Source organism: Ursus maritimus, unplaced genomic scaffold (genome assembly GCF_017311325.1).
Source record: "Ursus maritimus isolate PB19 unplaced genomic scaffold, ASM1731132v1 scaffold_6, whole genome shotgun sequence".
NCBI classification, from domain to species: Eukaryota; Metazoa; Chordata; class Mammalia; order Carnivora; family Ursidae; genus Ursus; species Ursus maritimus.
In genome coordinates, this window is record NW_024426774.1 from 22,559,475 (window position 1) to 22,580,472 (window position 20,998).

At 41.6% G+C, this 20,998-nt stretch overlaps 1 protein-coding gene across 4 annotated transcripts in view; it reads left to right on the top strand.

The window, feature by feature from the left end:
- The first annotated feature begins 12,779 nt into the window (after nt 1-12,779).
- The window catches only part of CLIP4 (CAP-Gly domain containing linker protein family member 4), a 71,721-nt gene continuing 63,502 nt past the window's right edge, over nt 12,780-20,998 (top strand). For 2 of the 4 annotated variants that reach the window (XM_040623049.1, XM_008700269.2), the window contains exon 1: nt 12,780-13,421. In XM_040623049.1, coding sequence (XP_040478983.1) covers nt 13,289-13,421 — 133 coding nt within the window. In that variant the 5' untranslated portion in view covers nt 12,780-13,288. The remainder of the gene's footprint in view (nt 13,422-20,998) is intronic. The other 2 variants (XM_040623048.1, XM_008700270.2) reach the window with 2 other exon arrangements.

The following is a 20,998-nucleotide window of genomic DNA, read 5'->3' on the forward strand; positions in this document are numbered from 1 at the left end:
TCTTTTTGGGAATCGGACTAACAAAAGAGACAATAAAACTTTAGAATAGCATGACTCTAAATTAGGCCAGTTGAGTTAGAATATTTGAGGGAGTCTCTAGGGTTTATTTTGTGAAAGATATTCGGGAGATTCCAACAGGCAACCAGGAATGAGACCCATGGATTCAGATAATGAGCCTTGTGGGGTCTTCAGTTTGTGGTCCACTTCAGTGGGCAGGTCCCCACTTGAAGTTTTGAGAAAGAAAAGATGGGTCAGAGGAAAGCAACGCCAGGTGATGGCAGTAGGCAGTTCCTGGGTCTCTGGTGACTATTGATTTGTAAGGACTTCAGTGGTATTGATAAATTTCATCATCAATAAAGCATGTCATGGGTAGGGGGCGCCTGGGTGGCTCAGTAGGTTCAGTGTCTGCCTTCAGCTCAGGTCCTTATCCCAGGGTCCTGGGATCGAGCTCTGCATTGGGCTCTCTGCTCAGCAGGAAACCTGCTTCTCCCTCTCCCTCTGCCTCCTGCTCCCCCTGCTTGTGTGCTCTCTCAAATAAATAATAAACAAATATCTTTTAAAATGATGTCATGAGATTTTTTTAAAAATGGGGAATAGGACTTGGGTTTGAGAAATCCAGAACTATGAAGGAAAGGAAGGATGACTCCAGTGAGCAAACAGAAGAATCCAGCCATCATTTACCGATATGGGAAGGTCGTGGGGAAGGGTTCTATTCTGAACATGCTATATTTGAGATGCTTATAATACACTACAGATTAGATCTGGAATAGGCAGTTGGATCTATGGCTGAAGTTCAGGGCTAGAGATAGAAACTTTGGAATCATGAAAATAGAGATGGCATTTAAAGACACGGATTGGATGAGCTCATCTAGTAAATGAGACAATGGCCTCCTAGAAGCCACATGAAGGAGGTTACAAACAGGAGAGCCTGGGTGGCTCAATTGGTTAAGTGTCTGACTCTTGGTTTCTGCTCAGGTCGTGATCTCAGGGTTGTGAGACTGAGCCTTGCATTATGTCAGGCCCCGTGCTCAGTGGGAAGTCGGCTTCTCCCTCTCCCCCTGCCCCTCCCCCTGCTCGAGCTCTTCCTCTCTCTCTAAAATAAATAAATGAATCTTGGGGAAAAAAAGGGTTACAGTTTCTCAGAGGCATGTCTAGGAGGGTGATTGCCGAGTCATAAAGCATGCTGATACTCTTTTCACTAAATACTGCCAGATTGCTCTACGGCATGTATTTACCAGTTTAAATTCCCATCAACAATGCATGAAGATTCCCATTTCCCCCTCTCTTTGCCAATATTTGGGACTATTTGACTAATTTTTCCAAGCGGAGGGGTGAAGCAGTGGCGTGTTGGAACTGGCTCATGAGAGCAGGCTGAACGCATTTCTTCTGAACTCCTTGTTCAACGGCTTCATGCTGGTAGCAGGAAATCCACAGGGGTGACAGTATTTGCACCACGGAAGTTGGCAAACCCTAAAAATTAGGACCGCCCCCACGCCCCGCCCTGAGAGCTGTTTTTTCAGTACTCCAGCATACCAGTGGCCATAGGTAGTAGCATACTGTTTGTCTCTTCACTAGTGGGTTTAAGCATCTCTTCTATGCTTTACATCTTGACTCTTACTTCCGTGAACTGCCTAGTTCTAACCTTTTCCCATTTTTATACTGGATTTTCTGACTTCTTTTTGTTGACTTGCAAAAGTTCCTTACATATTTTAAGTATTAATCCCTAGCTGCTTTTGAATATATATATCTTCTCCCAATTTCTCAGCTGCTGTTCACCTTTTCTATGGTAGTCTTCATTGAAAAAAAGCCTTAATTGTGATGTAGTCAAGGCTCCCAGACTTTTGTTTTAAGGTTCGTGCTTGTGCAGTCTTGTTGTAGGAAGTAGATCCCTACCCCACGTTCATAAAGATATTCTCCTACATTTTCTTTTCTACCTTTCAAATGTAGGTCCTTAATTCACCTGGAGTTCACCTTTGTATATGGTAGACATATAACTAAGCTAGTTTCCCCAAGAACATCTTCTAAATAATGTATTTTTTCTCATTGATTTGTGGTATCACTTTTATATATATTGAGGTCTCACGGGTCTGCTTCTGAGTCCTGTGTTCTACCTGTTCCCGTACTAGGGCCGCGCTATTTTTATCACTGTGGTAATAACAATATTAGGCAGGGCAGGTTTCTCTCTTTGCTCTTGCTTTTCAAAATTGACTTAACCATTAACCATTTTATTTTTCCTTATATATTTTATAAATTTATTGAAGTTCCTTAAAATTTGAATTCCTGCGGGAATTTTGATTGGTATAACATTGATAAAATTAAATGGATTTTTACAATGTCCAGACATCCTATCCATGGCGTATCTTCACTTATTCCATCTTCTTTTATGTCCTTAAATAGAATTTTAGCATATTCTCCATAAAGTTCTTGCACGTTGTTAGGTTAATTCCTGGGTATTAAGCTTTAGAGTTCTATTGCTGTTGTGAATCTTATTGTCTATTATATTTCCTGGTTGCTTACTGCCGACGTAGAAGAAACTACTTTTAGCATTTGATCTTGTACTTGGTAACGTTATTAAATTCATTTATTACATCTAATAGTTGATTTTGTTAGCTTTTCTATGCTGATGATCATATCATCCGCAAATATAAAGATTTTAGGGGCTCTACCCAGTGCTCTGATATTTTGCATTTAACTACTTCTGCTAGGTGGTGCTAAGCCAATCTGACATCCCAATTCTGATAGCTGAGTGTCTCTTTGTGGTCCTAATGCCCTGTACAACCAGATTCTGGAAACTGAGTCCTTCCCTGTTTTCTTCCGCTGTGAATGATATGATATCCTACCCAATATCTCGGTTCACATAAGAGCAGTCACTCTGTCTTCTTCTGCCTATGTCCCTAACCCTTTTCTCATGGTTTGGGTCCTGTTAGCTGCTGAGAGACCTTTTTGATACTATCTTTTTATTTTATTTTATTTTTTAAGTTAAATTAAATTTAATTTACGTTCAATTACTTAACATATGGTGTATTATTAGTTTCAGAGGTAGAGTTCAGTAGTTCATCAGTTGTATATAACACTCAGTGCTCATTACATCATGTGCCCTCCTTAATGTCCATCACTCAGTTACCCCATCCTCCTCCCCTCCTCCCCTCCAGCAACCCTCAGTTTGTTTCCTATGGTTAAGAGTCTCTTTTGGGGGGCACCTGGATGGCTCAGTCAGTTAAGCATCTGCCTTTGGCTTTGATCATGATCCCAGGATCCTGGGATTGAGCCCCAAGTCGGGCTCTCTGCTTAGTGGGGAGTCTGCTTTTCTTCCTCCCTCTCCCTCTGGCCCTCTCCCTGCTCATGCTCTTTCTCTCTCAAAAAAACAAAAAATAAAAAAAAAAAGGGTCTCTTTTGGTTTGTCTCCCTCTCTGATTTCGTCTTGTTTTATTTTTCCCTCCCTGCCTCTATGCTCCTCTGTTTTGTTTCTTAAATTCCACATATGAGTGATATCATATGATAGTTATCTTTCTCTGATTGACTTATTTCACTTAGCATAACACCTTCTAGTTCCATCCATGTCGTTGCAAATGGCAAGATTTCATTTTTTTGATGGCTAATATTCCATTGTATATATACACCACATCTTTATCCATTCATCTGTCAATGGACATCTGGACTCTTTCCATAGTTTGGCTATTGTGGACATTGCTGCTATGAACATTGGGTACAGGTGCCCCCCCGGATCACTACATTTGTATCGTTGGGGTAAATCCCTAATAGTTGATGCTGACTTTCTGACTGTCTGCCTGAATTTCTGAATGATCCCTGCTGTCTGACACAGCATTTCTGAGTCCTGAATGTGCAAAAGGACGCCCTATGTAGGTAATACAAAATAGTGGATCAACTCAAGACTTCATAGCAGATAGACTTAGATTTGAATCTTTTTCTGCCCCAGGGTACACTGAGCAAGTTTCACAACCTCCAGGAGTCTGTTTCTTCATTTGTAAAGTGAAGGCAAGTAAAATCCCATAGGTAAAGGGCCATACAGTAGTCAGTCAGTAATGCCGCTTCTCCACACTGGTGCTGATCGCCAATGCTGCTCACCTCCTGGGGCTGTGCTTTATGTTTCATTGTCCAGGAACCTTGCTGTGCCTTAGATATAAGTGTATCTTAGCAGGTGCAGCTGGACCATATCCCTATGTGCCTTCCCATCCCAGCAGATAGTTCAAGTTCCAAGTTCTGGTCCCATATCACTGCCCGGTCCAACTCTTGTTAAATGGGCCATACCTGGCCATACTTGTATGACCTATGGGGTGTTCTAGGAAGTATTACCCCATAAACAGCCTTGATGATGGTTTACGGTGTAAATTCAGTTTTTTGGACAAAGGCAACCAGGTGAGTAGAAGAATCTCTCCCTAATGGCTTGGTACCCTGGGAAATTGCCTCTCAACTATTTTGTATTTGTAGCAGAAAAAGCCAGTAACCTGGCTGGTTCTAACAGAAAGTTTTATTATAGTTAAAAACAACTCAGCTAGCCATACCCTGTCACCTTCTAAGAGTGGTATCTCAGAGGAATAATTTAAGTCAACAATAAAAGTGAACTGTATACCTCTGGAAACTTCTGTTACACACAGATCTTTCTGAGTTTTTTGGCTCACCAACAATAGGACTCATTTACAGTTGCTGAAAGCCAACCAAAAGCAGATAGATTGCCTTTCTTCTTTTAGTTTTTTATTTTTATTTTTAAAAAAGATTTTATTTATTCATTTGAGAGAGAGAGACAGCCAGTGAGAGAGGGAACACAAGCAGGGGGAGTGGGAGAGGAAGAAGCAGGCTCCCAGCGGAGCAGGGAGTCCAATGCGGGGTTCGATCCCAGGACTCCGGGATCACGCCCTGAGCAGAAGGCAGACGCTTATCCACTGAGCCACCCAGGCCCGCTGCCTTTCTTCTTTTAACCAGTTAAAGAGGTGGGCGGGGTCAGATAAAAACTGGGTAAGATGAGGGGCGCCTGGGTGGCACAGCGGTTAAGTGTCTGCCTTCGGCTCAGGGCGTGATCCCGACGTTATGGGATCGAGCCCCACATCAGGCTCCTCCGCTGTGAGCCTGCTTCTTCCTCTCCCAGTCCCCCTGCTGTGTTCCCTCTCTCGCTGGCTGTCTCTATCTCTGTCGAATAAATAAATTAAATCTTAAAAAAAAAAAAAAACTGGGTAAGATGAGATCAGGGAGAGGGAGGTGGAAGCCCCAAAGGGAGGAAGCAGCCGTGTCACATTATCATCCCTGAGAGTGCATGAAGATGCTGAACTTGCAGGGACAGAGAAACTGGCAGCTGATCAGGGACTGTGGGATGGTCATGGTGTTTAAATATTGCATAAGTTCTACAGATTTCAGTTGATAGTATGTTCCACCCGATTTAACAATGTAATGCGATTGCTGCATACAACTCTTGATATTTTGAGCTATGCTAATAGAAGCATAGGACCTAGAAAGAGGTGAGTTTCTATCCTCTCTGCACGCAACAGGACACTCCTGTTCATTCGAGCGCTAAACAAATTGGGGTGCATCATAGAGTCCTTTAACATGCTGGTGAGTGGGATCTTGACCATGTTTTATAAGGAACAGCCTAAAGGATAGAGAATGCGTGTCCTGGATACCTTGAATTGGAGTCAGACATGATCTGGAAATCCCCAGGGTGGAAACCCAATAAGAAGGAGATGCAGGGAGCTGGATTTAACTCAAGGTAGGAAGACCTTGTCAACAAGGTTGATCTATGATAAAATGGCTGTTTTTAAAGGAAGTGAGTTCCTGGTTACTGAAGGCTTTCAACAATGGCGATTTGGCGAAAGGGTGTCGTAAGGGAGACTCAAGCAACTGGAAAGGGGCCTTTTCTAGTCCCTGGAATCAATGATTCTAACAGAAAAAAAGATGCTGGTGTGCCCCCAGCACTTACCTCTGCTCCTGCAGAGACATACACATTCGTTCATTCAGCATCTGCTATTGCCAGGCACTGTGCTTGGTGTGAAGCACACTGGTGTTATCTGTGTATCAGAGCCAGAACAAAAGGGCCTCAGAGAGAGTTGTTATGGTGTAACACCAGTGATTCAGTGTTATAAAGCTCAGTCATGGGGAAACAATGGTCTCATTAAGTTCCCTCATTAAGGGGGCTCATTAAGTGTCAAGTAACACCTTTCCTTCACTGGATGATGGAGAACCAGGATGTCAGCATTTATGTCTGTTAGTTGTCACAGTTTCACCACCTTCTGGCTCTTGGGGGATGGGACCGGGACCAAGAGAGAAGAAGGTAAGAAGCGAGCAAAGCAGTAGGGAAATGAAGTGCTGGGATGACTCCTCCTGTTTGCTCCTCTGCCTCTACACTGACACCTTTGGGTGTAATTAGTCAACCTGGGTAAACTGTTGACTAGGCTGTTCACGGTACGACCTGCAAACAGGTAATTGGCTGATGGACCTACTCTGGGCCATGCACAGGGTTAGACCCGGGGAGCCCCCAAACAGGTAAGACGCCATCGCTGTCCTTGTGAAGTCGGTGGGGGCGCTCCTAGCCCCAGGGGCTAGCTCAGGGTTTTAATGGAGGAAGACAGCGCGCCAAGGGCTGCTTCCCCCGTTCACTGCCCTGGGCCTGGCGGGGTTCCTTCGAGAGCCTCCCTCGAGCTGCGGTGGAAATGTCACAGCAGCACCACCTCCACGCAAGCTCAACCCCAGACAGTGCTCACCTGGAGGCCCCAACCTTGCGTCGGCCGGGGGCCGCGGGGGCGCAGGCAGGAGGCGCGCGAGCACAGGGGCGCGCTCCCCGCCTCCGCCCCCCCGGGTCCCAGCGCGTGCGCGGGGCTGGGGCCGAGGCCTGCGCGCGGCTCGGGCGCCTGCACTGCGCGCGCGCCGACCCCGCGTGGGGCCCGGCTCGGCGCGCGCGGAGGCTGCAGGCGGGAGGGGCCGGCCGAGGTCGGGCAGCGGCGCGGCGGGAGGCTGCGCGTCGGGCCACTGGAGACGGGCGCCGGGCGGAGGAGCGCGCCTCTCGGCCTTGCCTCCGCGCCTCCGCGTTCGCAGCCGGCCGCCCCGACAGGACCGGAGGAGCAGGTGGGGCGGGAGCGCGCGGGGGCTCCGAGCCGGCCGGGCGGGGGCGCGGGGGCCCGAGGGGCGGTTGGTGGCGCGGGGAGGGCGGCGCAAAGGCGGCGGGAGCCCCGCGGCCGCGGTCGGGGGCGCCCGGGTCGCGGGCTCCCGCAGGCCTCCCCGGGGCGGCGCCGGGGGCGGGGACGGCGCGGCCCACCTTCGGGGAGGTGGGTTTCTCCTCTCCGCTCCTGGCGGGCGCGGGCGCTCTGACTTTTGGCCGAGGTGCGGCGCAGTGTCTGGGTGGCGGCCCCCCGCTTTGCCGCCGCGGGCGCGGCCGCACGGGCGCCCTGGGAGTGTCACCCGCGCGCCGGGGCGCTGCGTGCGCTGCGCCGCCCTTCGTCCTTTTCCTGCGGCGGGCCTCCTCACGTCTCCCGTGCCTCCCCTGGCTTCTTGAATTGTTGAAGAAACCTTTTGCCAGTGGGAATGCGACGCTAAACCAAATGACTTTGCTTCCGGTCCTTGGCTGTCCTGAGATTCCTTAATTCTAAATCGTGGGGATTGGGGGGGAGCACTAGCACGGAGACCTGCCCTAAACAGAGACGTGGTTTAGACCTCATCCTTGTAGATTAGATTGATAGGTTTATAACGTCAGCTTTCTTTTAGATGTCAGGTTATTCATTCATCCAGAGACTAAAGAGGCAATTTGGATTTAAACTCTGAGACAATGTTTTGATATGTATCAGAGGATGATATTCTCCTGGGATAGTAACTTAACTGTATGTTCCCAGCTAGACTGTGGTTCATATTGTAGCAGTATCATAGTACAAATTGGTGCCTTTGAAATTTTTCAACCAGGAAACACCCTCCTCCTTGGAAACATCCCCCAGATACTTGTACTTCATTTTCACATTGACATTTATGAATCTTCTGCAAAATTTAAAGTAAGTCGTCTGAATGGCAGGAGATCAGGCGGTGTGGGACATGTAGCAACTATGGACGGAAAGCAGGGAATTGAAAATGGCAGAAGTCTAGCTTTCCACATTTTTATTATGCAAAACCATCCCGGTTCTCTCTTATTTTGCTAACATTAATATGCATTTTTAATGCTTCCGTTTGATAATGGACTACCAGGGCTGTAAGATTAGATCTCTAAAGGTAATGAATATTTTTATTTTGATTGTATAGAAGATTTAGCAAGTGGTATATTATTTGTAGTATTTATTTCAGATATTTCAGATTTACCAGATGCAGTTTCCACCAGAAGTGCCTTTTAAAAAAGTGATATTTATATGGTGTCTTTTATTGTTTATAACGCCTCTAATTTTGAAACACGTACTTATGATCTTTATGTTATAGAATCAACTTGCTCTGTTTAAACCTACAAATATCTGGTTATTTTTGGGCTTACTGTTCCTTTGTTAATTATGTATAATTAACTGTGCTGTTGGCTAACAAAGCTGTTGGCTTGCTTTGTTAACCTTTATTTGTTTCTAGTTGTTTATTATTTTCTCATCTGGAGTTCGAGCAGCACTGTTTTGCTTCAGTGACATTCAGTAGAACTTTCTGCAAGGAGGGGAGTGTTTCCGCACTGTTTCAACAGAGTAAACACTAGCCATGTCTAGCCATGTGTGGCTTTTGAGTACTTGTATGGGGCTAGAGCAATGGAGGAACTGATTTTTTAATTTAATGTAAATAGCCACATGTGGCTAGTAGATACCTGTTTGGACACTGCAGCCATAAATTTTTAGTCCTCCAGGAAGCTTCCACTGGCCCTCTTGAATCCAGCACTTGGTCACAACTATACAGTACTTACAGCGTATAGGAATCCTGTACTAGGTTCTAATCTAAGGACAAGGGCATACCTATTTTCTTTCCCTTTGCTATGCCTAGCCTAGGACTTAGAAACACTCAGTAAATGTTCGTTGAGTGACTAAATGAACTTCTTGAGGGCAGGTGTCTATTATAATCTCTCTAGGGCCCAGAGCCAACTAAGTATTAAATACTGTAAATACCTATTTAGCGATTGAACAGATGCATGTATGTAACAAATAAATGGGTAACTGGAGATGTTACATTAAAGCATTTTTTTTTGTTATCATCTTTTATTAAAGTATAATTAACACACAATGTTATATTAGTTTCAGGTGTACAGTCACTATATTACTCAGTGTTCATCACGATAAGCGTATTCTTAATATTTTTTATCCTTTTCACTCACCCCCCACCCACCTCCCCTCTAGCAACCACTGGTTTGTCCCTGTATTTAAGAGTCTTTCCTTCCTTCCTCCTCCCTCCCTCCATTCCTCCCTTCCTTCTTTCCTTCCTTTTTTGTTCCTTTGCTTTGTTTCTTAAATTCCACATATGAGTGTAATCATATGGTATTTGTCTTTCTCTGTCTGACTTATTTCATTTAGCATTATACTCTTTAGGCCCATCCATATTGTTGTATATGGCAAGATCTCATTCTTTTTTATGACTAATATTCCACACACACACACACACACACACACACACCCCACACCCCACACCTTCATCCATTCATCTGTGGATGGACCCTTGGGTTGTTTCCATATGTTGGCTATTGTACATAATGCTGCAATAAACATAGGGTGCATATATTTTTTTGAATTAGTGTTTTCATTTTCTTTGAGTAAATACTTAGTAGTGGAATCACTAGATCATATAGTAATTCTATTTTTACTTTTTTTTTTTCCTATTTTTAATTTTTAAAGGATACTTAAAGGTATGGTTAAAATGCTTATTTTGGTTACAGTACTTTTCTGGGAATCTAATGAAAATAAAGACTCATGGCAAGATGCAGTATGAAATTGAATGGAAGGGCCTCATGATTCCAACCTGTGCAGACACAACTTAATATCCTGTTAGTTCAGTAGCGCAAAGATGCTGCCCTTGAACCATATTCCAAAACTGAGAGAGTCTCTTGACCTCAGTGGGGTTCTTTAGTGAGGCCTACTAGCCCTGAAAAAGTTAGTGGGCATCTCCACTCACCACCATTCTGTGTTAGGACATGGGCTAGGAATCTTTGAGAAATCATGAGATATTAGAGCCATGTTACAAGTTGCATTTTCTCAATGCTGATTTGGGGTAATGGCGTAGGATGGGATTCCTGTATCAATCAAAGTTTGGGGAATTTGATTCAAGTTTGACCAAGTTTGATCAAGATCCCAGGTGTCATAGATCTTCAGATCCAGAGATTGCTTTCAGTAAGGATTCTAAAACTTGAGCAACGTTTTTAGAGGTGTGCAGTTTTCTTAAGCGGGGCAAAGGTAGAATGTTGAGTTTTTCATAAAGGAGAGGAAATGGGACTAGGGAAAAATGCAACGAAGGCACAAAGTACAAAGAGTGTTTAGTACATTGACCACGTAATGTTGTAGCTTCTCTGGGCTTGAAGTATGTAGCATGTAAAATGACAACATTTATTACATTTGGTTAAATGAATCATCTTTCCACCATGAATCTAGGATTTGAATATTAAATACACGTAAAACACTAATCTGGCTGCTGTGGAGAGTGATAGTTGTACAAGATACAGTTCTTTAAGGAGCTCCACAGCCTGCGAGGAAGTTACAGTTGGTCTCAGGATCACTTTCAAAAAACATTTTTGGATGAGAAACTCTACCCTTTGAAAGGGAGGTTTTTAAAGGTGGTTTCCTCTTAACCAACTCAGAAAGATAGCCACTTAATCACTTGGCTGGAGAATTAGGAGTATAAAAAACATGTCTGAGTTCAAAAGTGTGATTGTAGTCAGATTAATCTTTCTAGAACACAATTTGAATCAGGACACTCTCCTTTTAAAATATCAGGGGTTTCCAGTGCTTATGGAATTAAGTGATTTGGTCTTTGATTAGGTATATAAAATACTCCCCAAGTATGGTCCTAAAAAAAACCATTACAGCCTTCTCACTTACAGTGAGCCTAGATGTGCCTGAGTTCCAGCCTACGGTTCCTTTAACATGCTCTTCTTTTAAATTTCTGCCCTGGTGTCTGTCCACTTCTCTTTCAAGACCCATCTCGGGAGATGCTTTCTTCACTGGACCATTTCTGATTATCAGGAGCCCCCGTAGCAAATGTAGATGCATCCCATTCTAGCTCATTGTCTATGGTTATTAGTACTATTGTATTCATCCTAGTAGATGATAAGCTACGGAACAAGAATGGACTGTCTGTTCCTCACTTTTGTATTCTCTGAAATATTTAGAATAGTGTGATGCCTTGTACATAATGGTTCCTTAATAGTTATTAAACTTTGTTTCTGTCCCTTGACTTTATTTTTTTTTCAGTGCAAAAAGGTAAGTTTTTATTAAAGCCCAGGGACAGGATCCATGGGCAGAAAGAACTGCCTCTGTTCCTTGACTTTAAAGGAAGCTTCATATGCTGTTTAGAATATTTGCCCGAATTTACTGCCAAGGAAGTAGAAGCCAACAAGTAGGAGTCCTGAGTTACCTATAGCCCTGAGAAGCCATAATATTGAAGAAGGGCTCTCTTCAAGGTGTGTGTTACTTGTTGGAATTGAAGTATTTGAGGAAGATCGCCCTGCTGTGTGATACCAGTTCCTTGTTATTTTCCTGTTTATGTGGCAGAGTTACTGTCAAAATGATGCAAAGTATTGGGTGGCAAGAAGCTTTAGCATCTAAGAGAATTTGAGTACCTTTAACATACTTAACACTGGATTAGGTTCTTTAATATAGAATATCCATCCATATAAGCATGCACTTTATGAGAAAAAAGAAATCACCTTACTCTTTACCAGTTCCTGCTAATCTTCAGAAAACATGAATCAAGTTGAAAAGGAACTGGTTAGCTCAGAGAGGTGACTGTTTCTTTGGAGCAGGGTGGCGATGGTGGAGCAAAGATGGGTAAGTTAGATATAGGACTGGCTAACTAAGTATAATAGAACACACATTGAGTAGTATCTGGCATGACATTACCTGGTAGAATAAGTAAGCTATCAGTTAACTACCTTGATTTGTTCTTTCTACTAAAATGGTCAAAAATCATTTTTATTTAGTTTTTTAATATAGTTTTTTGCATATATTTTAAACAGATATAGAGAGTCATAATATTTCAGACTTTAAAGATTTGATACAAAAGAAACTGGATGCTTTGTTATCTCTATATTCAGTTTTACTAACATTTTCTCTGCCTTCTGTGCCATTTCCAAATGCGCTAGGCTGCAGCAGTAGTCGCTTTAGAGCACGTTTATCCTAAGCTCTCATGTTTTCTGGGGAAAAGGTAATATGTGACGTGGTTTATAAGGCATGGCCTCCCAGCTTCTGCTCGGATAGACCGAATAGGTCTTGTACGTTGGTAAGAAGCGATCGATGCCAGTAAGCTCTTAGATCCATGTTTGTGTAAGTGATGTGACTGATTTTCAGTAAAGTTTTCTGGGATTTCAGAAAATAATGAGAACATTCTAAAGTAGATGATTTTCATGTGATGAGCACGTGACATGAGCTATTACTGGATGATAGATAATATAACCTGTGTCAGATCCTATGATAGAAATATATCTACAGGGGCGCCTGGGTAGCGCAGTCGTTAAGCGTCTGCCTTCGGCTCAGGGCGTGATCCCGGCATTCCGGGATCGAGTCCCACATCGGGCTCCTCCGCTAGGAGCCTGCTTCTTCCTCTCCCACTTCCCTGCTTGTGTTCCCTCTCTCGCTGGCTGTCTCTCTGTCACATAAATAAATAAAATCTTAAAAAAAAAAAAAAGAAATATATCTACAAGGGATGGTACGTCCCTTTGTTAGTGTGAGTAAAGAGAACATCAGCCATTTAGATTAATTCAGCATTTAAAATTTTTTTCACCTATTGTTGGGAAATAGCTTTTTATTATCCCTGGGCTTTGTCTAAAAAGATTACATGTCAGTAAGAGATGCGTGAAACAACGTATATTCTTCAACAACAGTTTGCTAAAAGGGAGTTGTGTTTCCCCTTCCTCTCTAGAAGAGATTCTTGAAGGTTGGAGTTTACAATGTCAGTAGGTTGGGGTGCTTGGCTGGCTCAATTGGAGGAGCATGGGACAGTTGATCTCGGGCTTGTAAATTCAGGTCCCATGTTGGGTGCAGAGATTACTTTAAAACATAAAATCTTAAAAAGTCAGTGTGTTATATATGAAAAGAAAATAGGCATTTTTTGTGATTGAAGGCAATCATTCTGAGCTGCATACAAATATAATAGATCTGCTTTTTTCTCCCTCTCATTAAAGGTGGCTTTCTAGAAGATGACCATAGAGGACCTTCCAGATTTTCCAGTAGAAGGAAATTCTTTGATTGGAAGATACCCGTTTTTATTTCCAAGTTCGGAGACACCGGTTGTTTTTTCCATTTCTGCGGCACCAATGCCTTCGGACTGCGGTACGTCAAGTAGCTGTGTGTATTCCCTGTGGCCTGGAGACTTGACTTCTGTCTTATGCCCTTTCTGCATTCATAATTTTTCCTAAAACCCTTTGCCATGGTTTTCATAAAATTGCTAGTTTTCCTTTTTCAAAACTTACAATTGCTTATTGCTTTTTTTCTGCCTCTTAAGCTAAATGCTTTATTTTGCTGTCAGCATTTTTATTATGTAAAAATGTTCATTTTAAGCACCATGATGGATTTAGAGGCTCTTATTTTTAGAATGCAGTGGTGCTTAGACATCTAGCATTCTTTTGCTATTGATATATTTATTTTGGTTAAATATATTGACTTGCTTGAAAAGCCATGTGTTAAGACAAAACAAAATATTATGAGCTAGCCATCTCTAAGGGCCTTGCTGTCTCTGAAATGCTAGGATCTAATTTACCAAATAATCACTGCTGAAATGATCCAAATTTGGGGGACAATGTAACAAGTTATGTGTTTCAGTACATACGCAAGCCTAATGGATCCTGTCTTAGTTGTCTTCCATCATAATTATAATTTGTACACAAATATAGTAAAACTTAAAAAAAAACCATGTACTCAGGTAGAGAGTGTGAGACCTTTCCCTGGAATGTGGAGTGGGATTGGTTCATATTTAAATCGGTTCACTTAAATCTCCTTCGTAACATGTAAATTTATAGCTATTCTAGTTTTTACCTCTTTAGGCTTATTTCCCCAGAACTGTATTTTGTCAGATCGCTGATAAAGGAACAAAAGAAAACCAGGAGATAAATTTGATAGATTTGTTACATTTCTAGTTTAGTTAGAATTTTTCAAGTTAAGTATTGGGTCATCATTTCAAATTGTCTTTGGAGGCAGAGACCATGCAATATCTATTATTTTTTATTTGTTTTTTTTGTTCAGAAATGCAATTTTTAAATATTAGTAGATATAAAATTATTAGGTGAGGGGATTTATCTCTTTAGTCATATCCATTCTAATAATTACTCACCTCCAAGTTCAGATTCTGTAGCAGCTTGCCTTGCAGTCATCAAACGTATTGCATAAAACCTGTGCCTAGATCCTTGGAGTTATTTGCAGCTTTTACAAAACGTGGACGGGGTTTATTTTCAGATATAACAATCAATTATGCAGGAGAAACCTTAACTAAAGCACTTAGTGCCTTGCTTATGGCCCGCACTCCATTCTGTCTTGAGCCCTAATTGTCTTATGCTACAGCTCTCCTGGGCTGTGGCTCTTTGGGATGGAGTAGCAATCATGCTTTGTTTCTGTTTATCTTATTAGGGCTGATGTAGTGATTGTTGATTAGTTGCTCAGTCAGTGTTTGTTGAATAAACACACTGAATGTAAGGTGATAATGGCCATTGACCCCTTCGTATAACTGAAATTAAACATTGCCCATATGCTTAGAGTTATACATTCTTAGAATCTGAATGGACCTGTAGGTCAGCTTTCCCTACTCACTTCTTACTATAGAAATTCTATTTTCAGGATCTCTGACAAATAACCACTCAGCCACTTGGATAACTTCAGTAGTGGGAAACTAATGAAACAGCCCATTTTATGGTTAAAAAGTCTTAGTTGTGATAAAGTTGTTTTTATATATAGACTCAAAATATGTCTCCTTGTGGGGCGCCTGGGTGGCTCAGTTGTTAAGCGTCTGCCTTTGGCTCAGGGCGTGATCCCAGGGTCCTGGGATCGAGTCCCGCATCGGGCTCCCTGCTCCGCTGGGAGCCTGCTTTTTCCTCTCCCACTCCCCCTGCTTGTGTTCCCTGTCTCGCTGGCTGTCTCTCTCTCTCTGTCAAATATAAATAAAATCTTTAAAAAAAGAAATATGTCTCCTTGAAACTTTGGCCAACTGATACTAGTTTTTGATGTGTGGATCATACTTCTTTATATGATAGCCTTCAAATATTTGGAGATAATTTGAATATTTTTATTTAGGCTGTAGTCCCTTAGGCTACAAGTTTCTGGTTCCTTCATCAGTCTCTCGGTGTCAGGACTTCTAGACTGTTTTCATTCTTGTTGTTTCCTTCTTAGTTACAGTGTTGTCTGTGTCCCCTTGAAAAGTGGCATCCTGAATTGTATTTATTATTTATTGAGGGCCTATTATGTGCCCGGTACTGTCCTAGATGCTGGGGATAGCACAGTGACTGAGACAGACATTCTAGTGGGGAAAGACAATAAACATCAAACTCATAAACAAAACATAAATATTATAGGTTTTAATGAATTTTGTGGAGAAAAGAAACAAGGTGCTGTGACAGTGGATAATGGTGCAGAGTGTCTGTTGTAGATGGGGTGGTCATCTGGAGTCAGAAGAAGCTGGGCACATGAAGAGCCTGGAGAAAAGTGTTCCAGGCAGAAGAATAGGAAGTTAAAGGCACAGAGTTGGGGAAAAAAACTTTGTCGTATCCTAAGAATTAATGGAAGGCCATTGTGGCTGAGAAGCAAAGTGGTTGAGGGGCAGAATGACAGGAGAGGAGGTTGGAATGAGTTAAAGGGATTTAGGTAATGGTAATATGTCTTATTTACCCATGTAGTTACCATTTCCAGTGCTCTTTATTCTGTTGTACAGATCTAGATTTCTAGTCGATACCATTTTCCTTCTGCCTGAAGGGCTTCTTCGAACAGTTCATGTGGTGCAGATCTGCAGCTTTTAGATGTCTAGGAACATATTTATGTTACCTGCTCTTTTGAGAAATAGGTTTGGTGAGTATAGAATTCCAGGCTAATTTTTTTCTTTCAGTGCTTGAAGATGTTGCTCCATTGTCTTTTTACTTGCATTGTTTCTGATAGGAAATCTGCTGTAATTTTTGTTTCTCTGAATGTAATGCCTCCCGCCTGGCTGCTTTCAAGATTTTCTCTTTATCATTGGTTTTGAGCAATTTTACTGTGATGTGTCTTGGTGTAATTTTCTTTATGTCCTTCTGTGGGAGGGTTGTGAAGCTTCTTGGACCTGTTGGTTTCAGTTTTCTTCCAGTTTGGGAGATCATTATATCTTCAGATATTTTTTTCTGCCCCTTGGCCCTTTAAGACACTCAAGTTACATGAACATTAGACCACTAGAAGTTGTCCCACAGCTCACTGATGCTTTTTTCATATTTAAAAATTCTTTTTGTGTTTTATTTTGGTTGGTTTCTGTTGTTGTGTCTTCAAGTTCATTAATCTTTTCGTCTGTGATATCTGATCAGCTGATGATCTCATCCAGTGTAGTTTTCCTCTCAGCTGTTGTTTCCGTCTCTCAAGTTTGATTTGGGTCTGTTTCATATCATCCATGTCTCTACTTAACTTTTTGAACATTTGGATTACAGTTATAATGACTATTTTAATGTTCTTTTCTGTTAATTATAATTTCGTGTCAAGGATAGGTCTGTTTCAATTGATTATCCCTGATTATGGGTCATGTTTTCCCCTTTCTTTGCATGCCTGGCAATCTGTGATTGGATGCCAGACATTGTGAATTCACCTGTTGGGTGCTGGATATTTTTCTATTCCTGTAAGTATTCTTAAATTTTGTTGTGGGATGCAGTTAAGTTCCTTGGAAATAGTTTGGCCCTTTTGGGTCTTGTTTTATGATTTGTTAGGTGGTTCTGGAGCAGTGCTAATCTGGGGCTAAATATTACTCACTATTCAGTATGCTACCCAGTGCCCTGTGAATTTTTTTCTAGTCTTTGGTGAGAACAGGCATTATTTTATTTTATTTTTTTAATTTATTTATTTATTTTTAATTTAAATTCACTTTAATTAACATATAGTATATTAGTTTCAGAGGTAGAATTTAGTGATTCATCACTTGCATATTACACCTATTGTTCATTCTGTCAAGTGCCCTCCTTAATGCCCATCACCCAGTTACCTCATCCCCCCACCCACTCCCCCTCCAGCAACCCTCAGTTTGTTTCCTAGAGTTAAGAGTCTCTTATGGTTTGTCGCCCTCTCTGTTTTTGTCTTATTTTTCCTTCCCTTCCTCTATGATCCTCTGTTTTGTTTCTTAAATTCCACATGAGTGAAATCATATATTTGTCTTTCTCTGACTGACTTAATTTACTTAGCATAGTACCCTCTAGTTCCATCCATGTCATTGCAAATGGCAAGATTTCATTCTTTTTGTTGGCTGAGTAACATTCCTGTGTGTGTGTGTGCACGCACGTGTGTGTGTATGTGTGTGCGCGCGTGTGTGTGTGTGTGTGTGTGTATGCCACATCTTTTTTTTATCCATTCATCTGAACAGGCACTATTTTAGGCCCTTTATGAGCGCTGGGCTCTAATTTTTTTTAATCCTTTAGGATGGTTCTTTCTCTTACCTCATGTTTTCCTCACAAGCGCATGTTAAATACTCAAGAAGGCCCTTCATCGATCTTTGGGGTTCTTTTGCTGTGTATCTCTCTCCTCTTTGATACTCTTTCCTGTGAACTCTAGCTCCCTGGATTTCCTTGGCTTTCAGCGTTGTCTCCTCAACTCAGGGAGTCTTCTGTGCTTCTCTTGGTTTCCCTCTCTTTGCACTGAGACCTGGAAACTCTCAAGGCAGATACAGGGGCCAGTTGTAAGACCCACCTTATTTGTATCCTGTCTCTTATGATCACAGTCTTTCATTGCCTTGATGTCCAGTGTCCTTGAAAACTGCATTTCATCTATTTCCTTTGGTCTTTTGTTGTTTCGGGTGGAAGGGTAAATCAGGCCTTCATTACTCCAACCTGACGTGAAGTGGGACAATTCTCCCCATCCCCCCTGCTTTCTTTTGATTAAAGCCCCCCCCGCCTTATGGAAGCTTAAACTTTGGATTTAGTTAGATTTGTTAGTATGTAGTATAGCATTGAGATTAAGATTACAGATCAGTCTGGCTTTAATCCTGACTCCCAACACTGACCAGTGGTGTGATCTTAGGAAAGTTATTTATTTTCTCTGTCCCTTCTCTGTTCCCTCTATTTCCTCTTTGATAAAATGGGAACAATAATAGTACCTACCTCATATGGTTGTTACGAGGATTAAACTAGGCAATATATATAAAGTGCATAGAGCAGTCCCTGGCATCTGTTAAGTACTTAACAAGTGTAACATATTGTCATTATTATTTAAATGAGCTATCTGCTCTTTGCCATTGTCTCAGTATATAATTACTGAAGCATTGTTATATGCTTTATTATTTATTGGGCTACTGCCCCCTATCCCTACTCAGGTCATTAGTTTTTTTAGTTCAGATGTTCTTGTTTATTTATCTTACATTTACTTTCTAGATCTTTGCTATTCGAAGTGTGGTCCTTAGTCTGGTAGCACTGACATCCCTGGGAGCCTGTTAGAAACTCAATTCCACGGCTCCCGGGTGGCGCAGTCAGTTAAGTGTCTGACTTTGGTTCAGTTAAGTGTCTGACTTTGGCTCAGGTCATGATCTCAGGGTCCTGGGATCAAGCCCCACAACGGGTTCCCTGCTCAGCGGGGAGCCTGCTTCTCCCTCTCCCTCTGCCTCTGTGATCTCTCTCACTCTCACTCTCTCTCAGATAAATAAAAAAAAAAAAAAAAGAAGAAGCAGCTCAATTCCAGGCCCCACCTGAGATTTACTGGATCAGAATTAACAGTGTCACAAGATCCCTAGGTGATTGCTATCTATGTTAACGTTGGAGAAGCTCTGCTACTGATGAACCGTAAAGTAATTCTGTACCTTCTCTCACAGGTAGAACCTGGTGAGATTTTTATTAGAATTGAAATTATTTTAAATAATTGTTTTTGGTAAAATTATCAGCTTTAAATATTTTTTTGGTTCCACACCATGACGTGTCTCACTCCATCTAAGTCACGCTCCTCTTCCAGCTTTCTGTAAATAAGCCTCACACATTCATTGGCATGTTTGTTACTTTTATTGATATTGTGTATGGGATGCATTTCCCATTGCTTTTCATTTTTTTAAAAATAGGAAATCGTATAAAAATGCACAAAATATAGCAGTAGCAAACATATATGTCCCACACATCCATCATCAGAAAGAATAAATAGTAGCATTTCGCCATTTTTCCTTTAGCTCTTGTTTTTTAGTTACAAGAAAACCTTAAAGTTGAAATTCCCTGTTTCCTTTTGGTCCTATTCCCCTTGCTCTCCAGAGGCAACCATTATCTTCTATTTAGTATGAATATTCCAGAGCATATTGTTATATATTTACTACATAAATGAGCATAAACGGTATGTAGTACTGTTTTGTGTATTCATAATTTTATGTAAATGGCAGAAACTGTATATTATTCTGCAGCTTAATTTATCAGTCAGTATGTTTTTTGAGACCTAGCCTTATCAACTCCCAATTTAGAGATCTAATTCATTTCTTAAGTTGTTAAAAAGCAAAAAGTAGAATATGTCAATTCTATCCATTCCTTTATGGAGAGAGGTTTCAGCCCAGCTTTTTTGCCATTATGATTAATGCTAGAATAAGAATTCTTGAACATGTCTCCTGTGGACACATGCAAAAAAGTCTCTAGGTATATATTTAGAAATTTCTCTACTATCAATGCCCAATGTTTAGAAAAGGGACTGATCCATAAATATTTATTGAACAGATAATCAGTTAGATACCCCCACCCCCACCCCATCTAGTCAACTGCTATTTATAAGAAACTTACCTGAATCTACGTTCAAGAAACCATGCAAGGTGCTTCTCTCTGTTGGATACCAGTTCTTTTCTGAGTCTTCCTTTCTGAACCTAGAGGGCCATTCTGTTGTCTAAGATTCTAGATAGTATCTCATTCTAGTTTTAGTCTTTCTGATTCTCTCCTGATGGTGCTCTCCTTTTATACACATCCTTGGTTTTCTGCTTTTCCACTCACCTTTTAGTTATCCTGATTCTGAAAGTATGAATTATGTGTACATAGTCTAATTTTGGAAGATATAGAAAAATGCAAACATGCAAACATGAATCCTGCTACTCATGTAGCTGTTAGAAGCTGACTTCAATAGTGATTCTCTTACAGAGGCAGCACAATAGAGGAAAGAAGATAGACTTTGCTTACAGATCTGGTTTTCTACCCACGATGTGCCGCTTACTAGTTGTGTGACTTGGAACAAGTATTATTTAGTCTGAGCTTTGGTTTCTTTACCCGCAAGATGAGAGTAATAGTACCTCCCAAGTAGGGTGTTTGTGAGGACTTGACTTGGAAAGTGTTTGGTAAGTTGTACGTACTCAGCAAATGTTGGTTCTCTAATGCTCTCCTTCTTTAGATGCTTCTGGTTTTTTAGATTCCTTGCCCCCTCTCCCCTTTTTTTTGGATTGTTCAAGACAGTAGAATCAGATTTTCTTCCATTCTCTTCTCTAGCCATAGGCTGACCAAAGTTTTCTATGAATCTTGGAGAAGTTTTAAGAGGTATTTCGATCACGTTCAATTTTGCTAGTATTCCACGTTTTTACTAATACATATTCCCAAATCACCCAGTCACTCTGGGCCAAAGTTTGGCCTCTGCATCGCCAGGTATTGGTCCCTTATGGGTTGGCGTGACAGTTCTCCTCATGCCTCTTCAGAGGGTAGAGAGTAATGCCTGTTTCTTATAGAAAATTAGGTAAATACAGAGAAGTGAAAAGAATATATAAA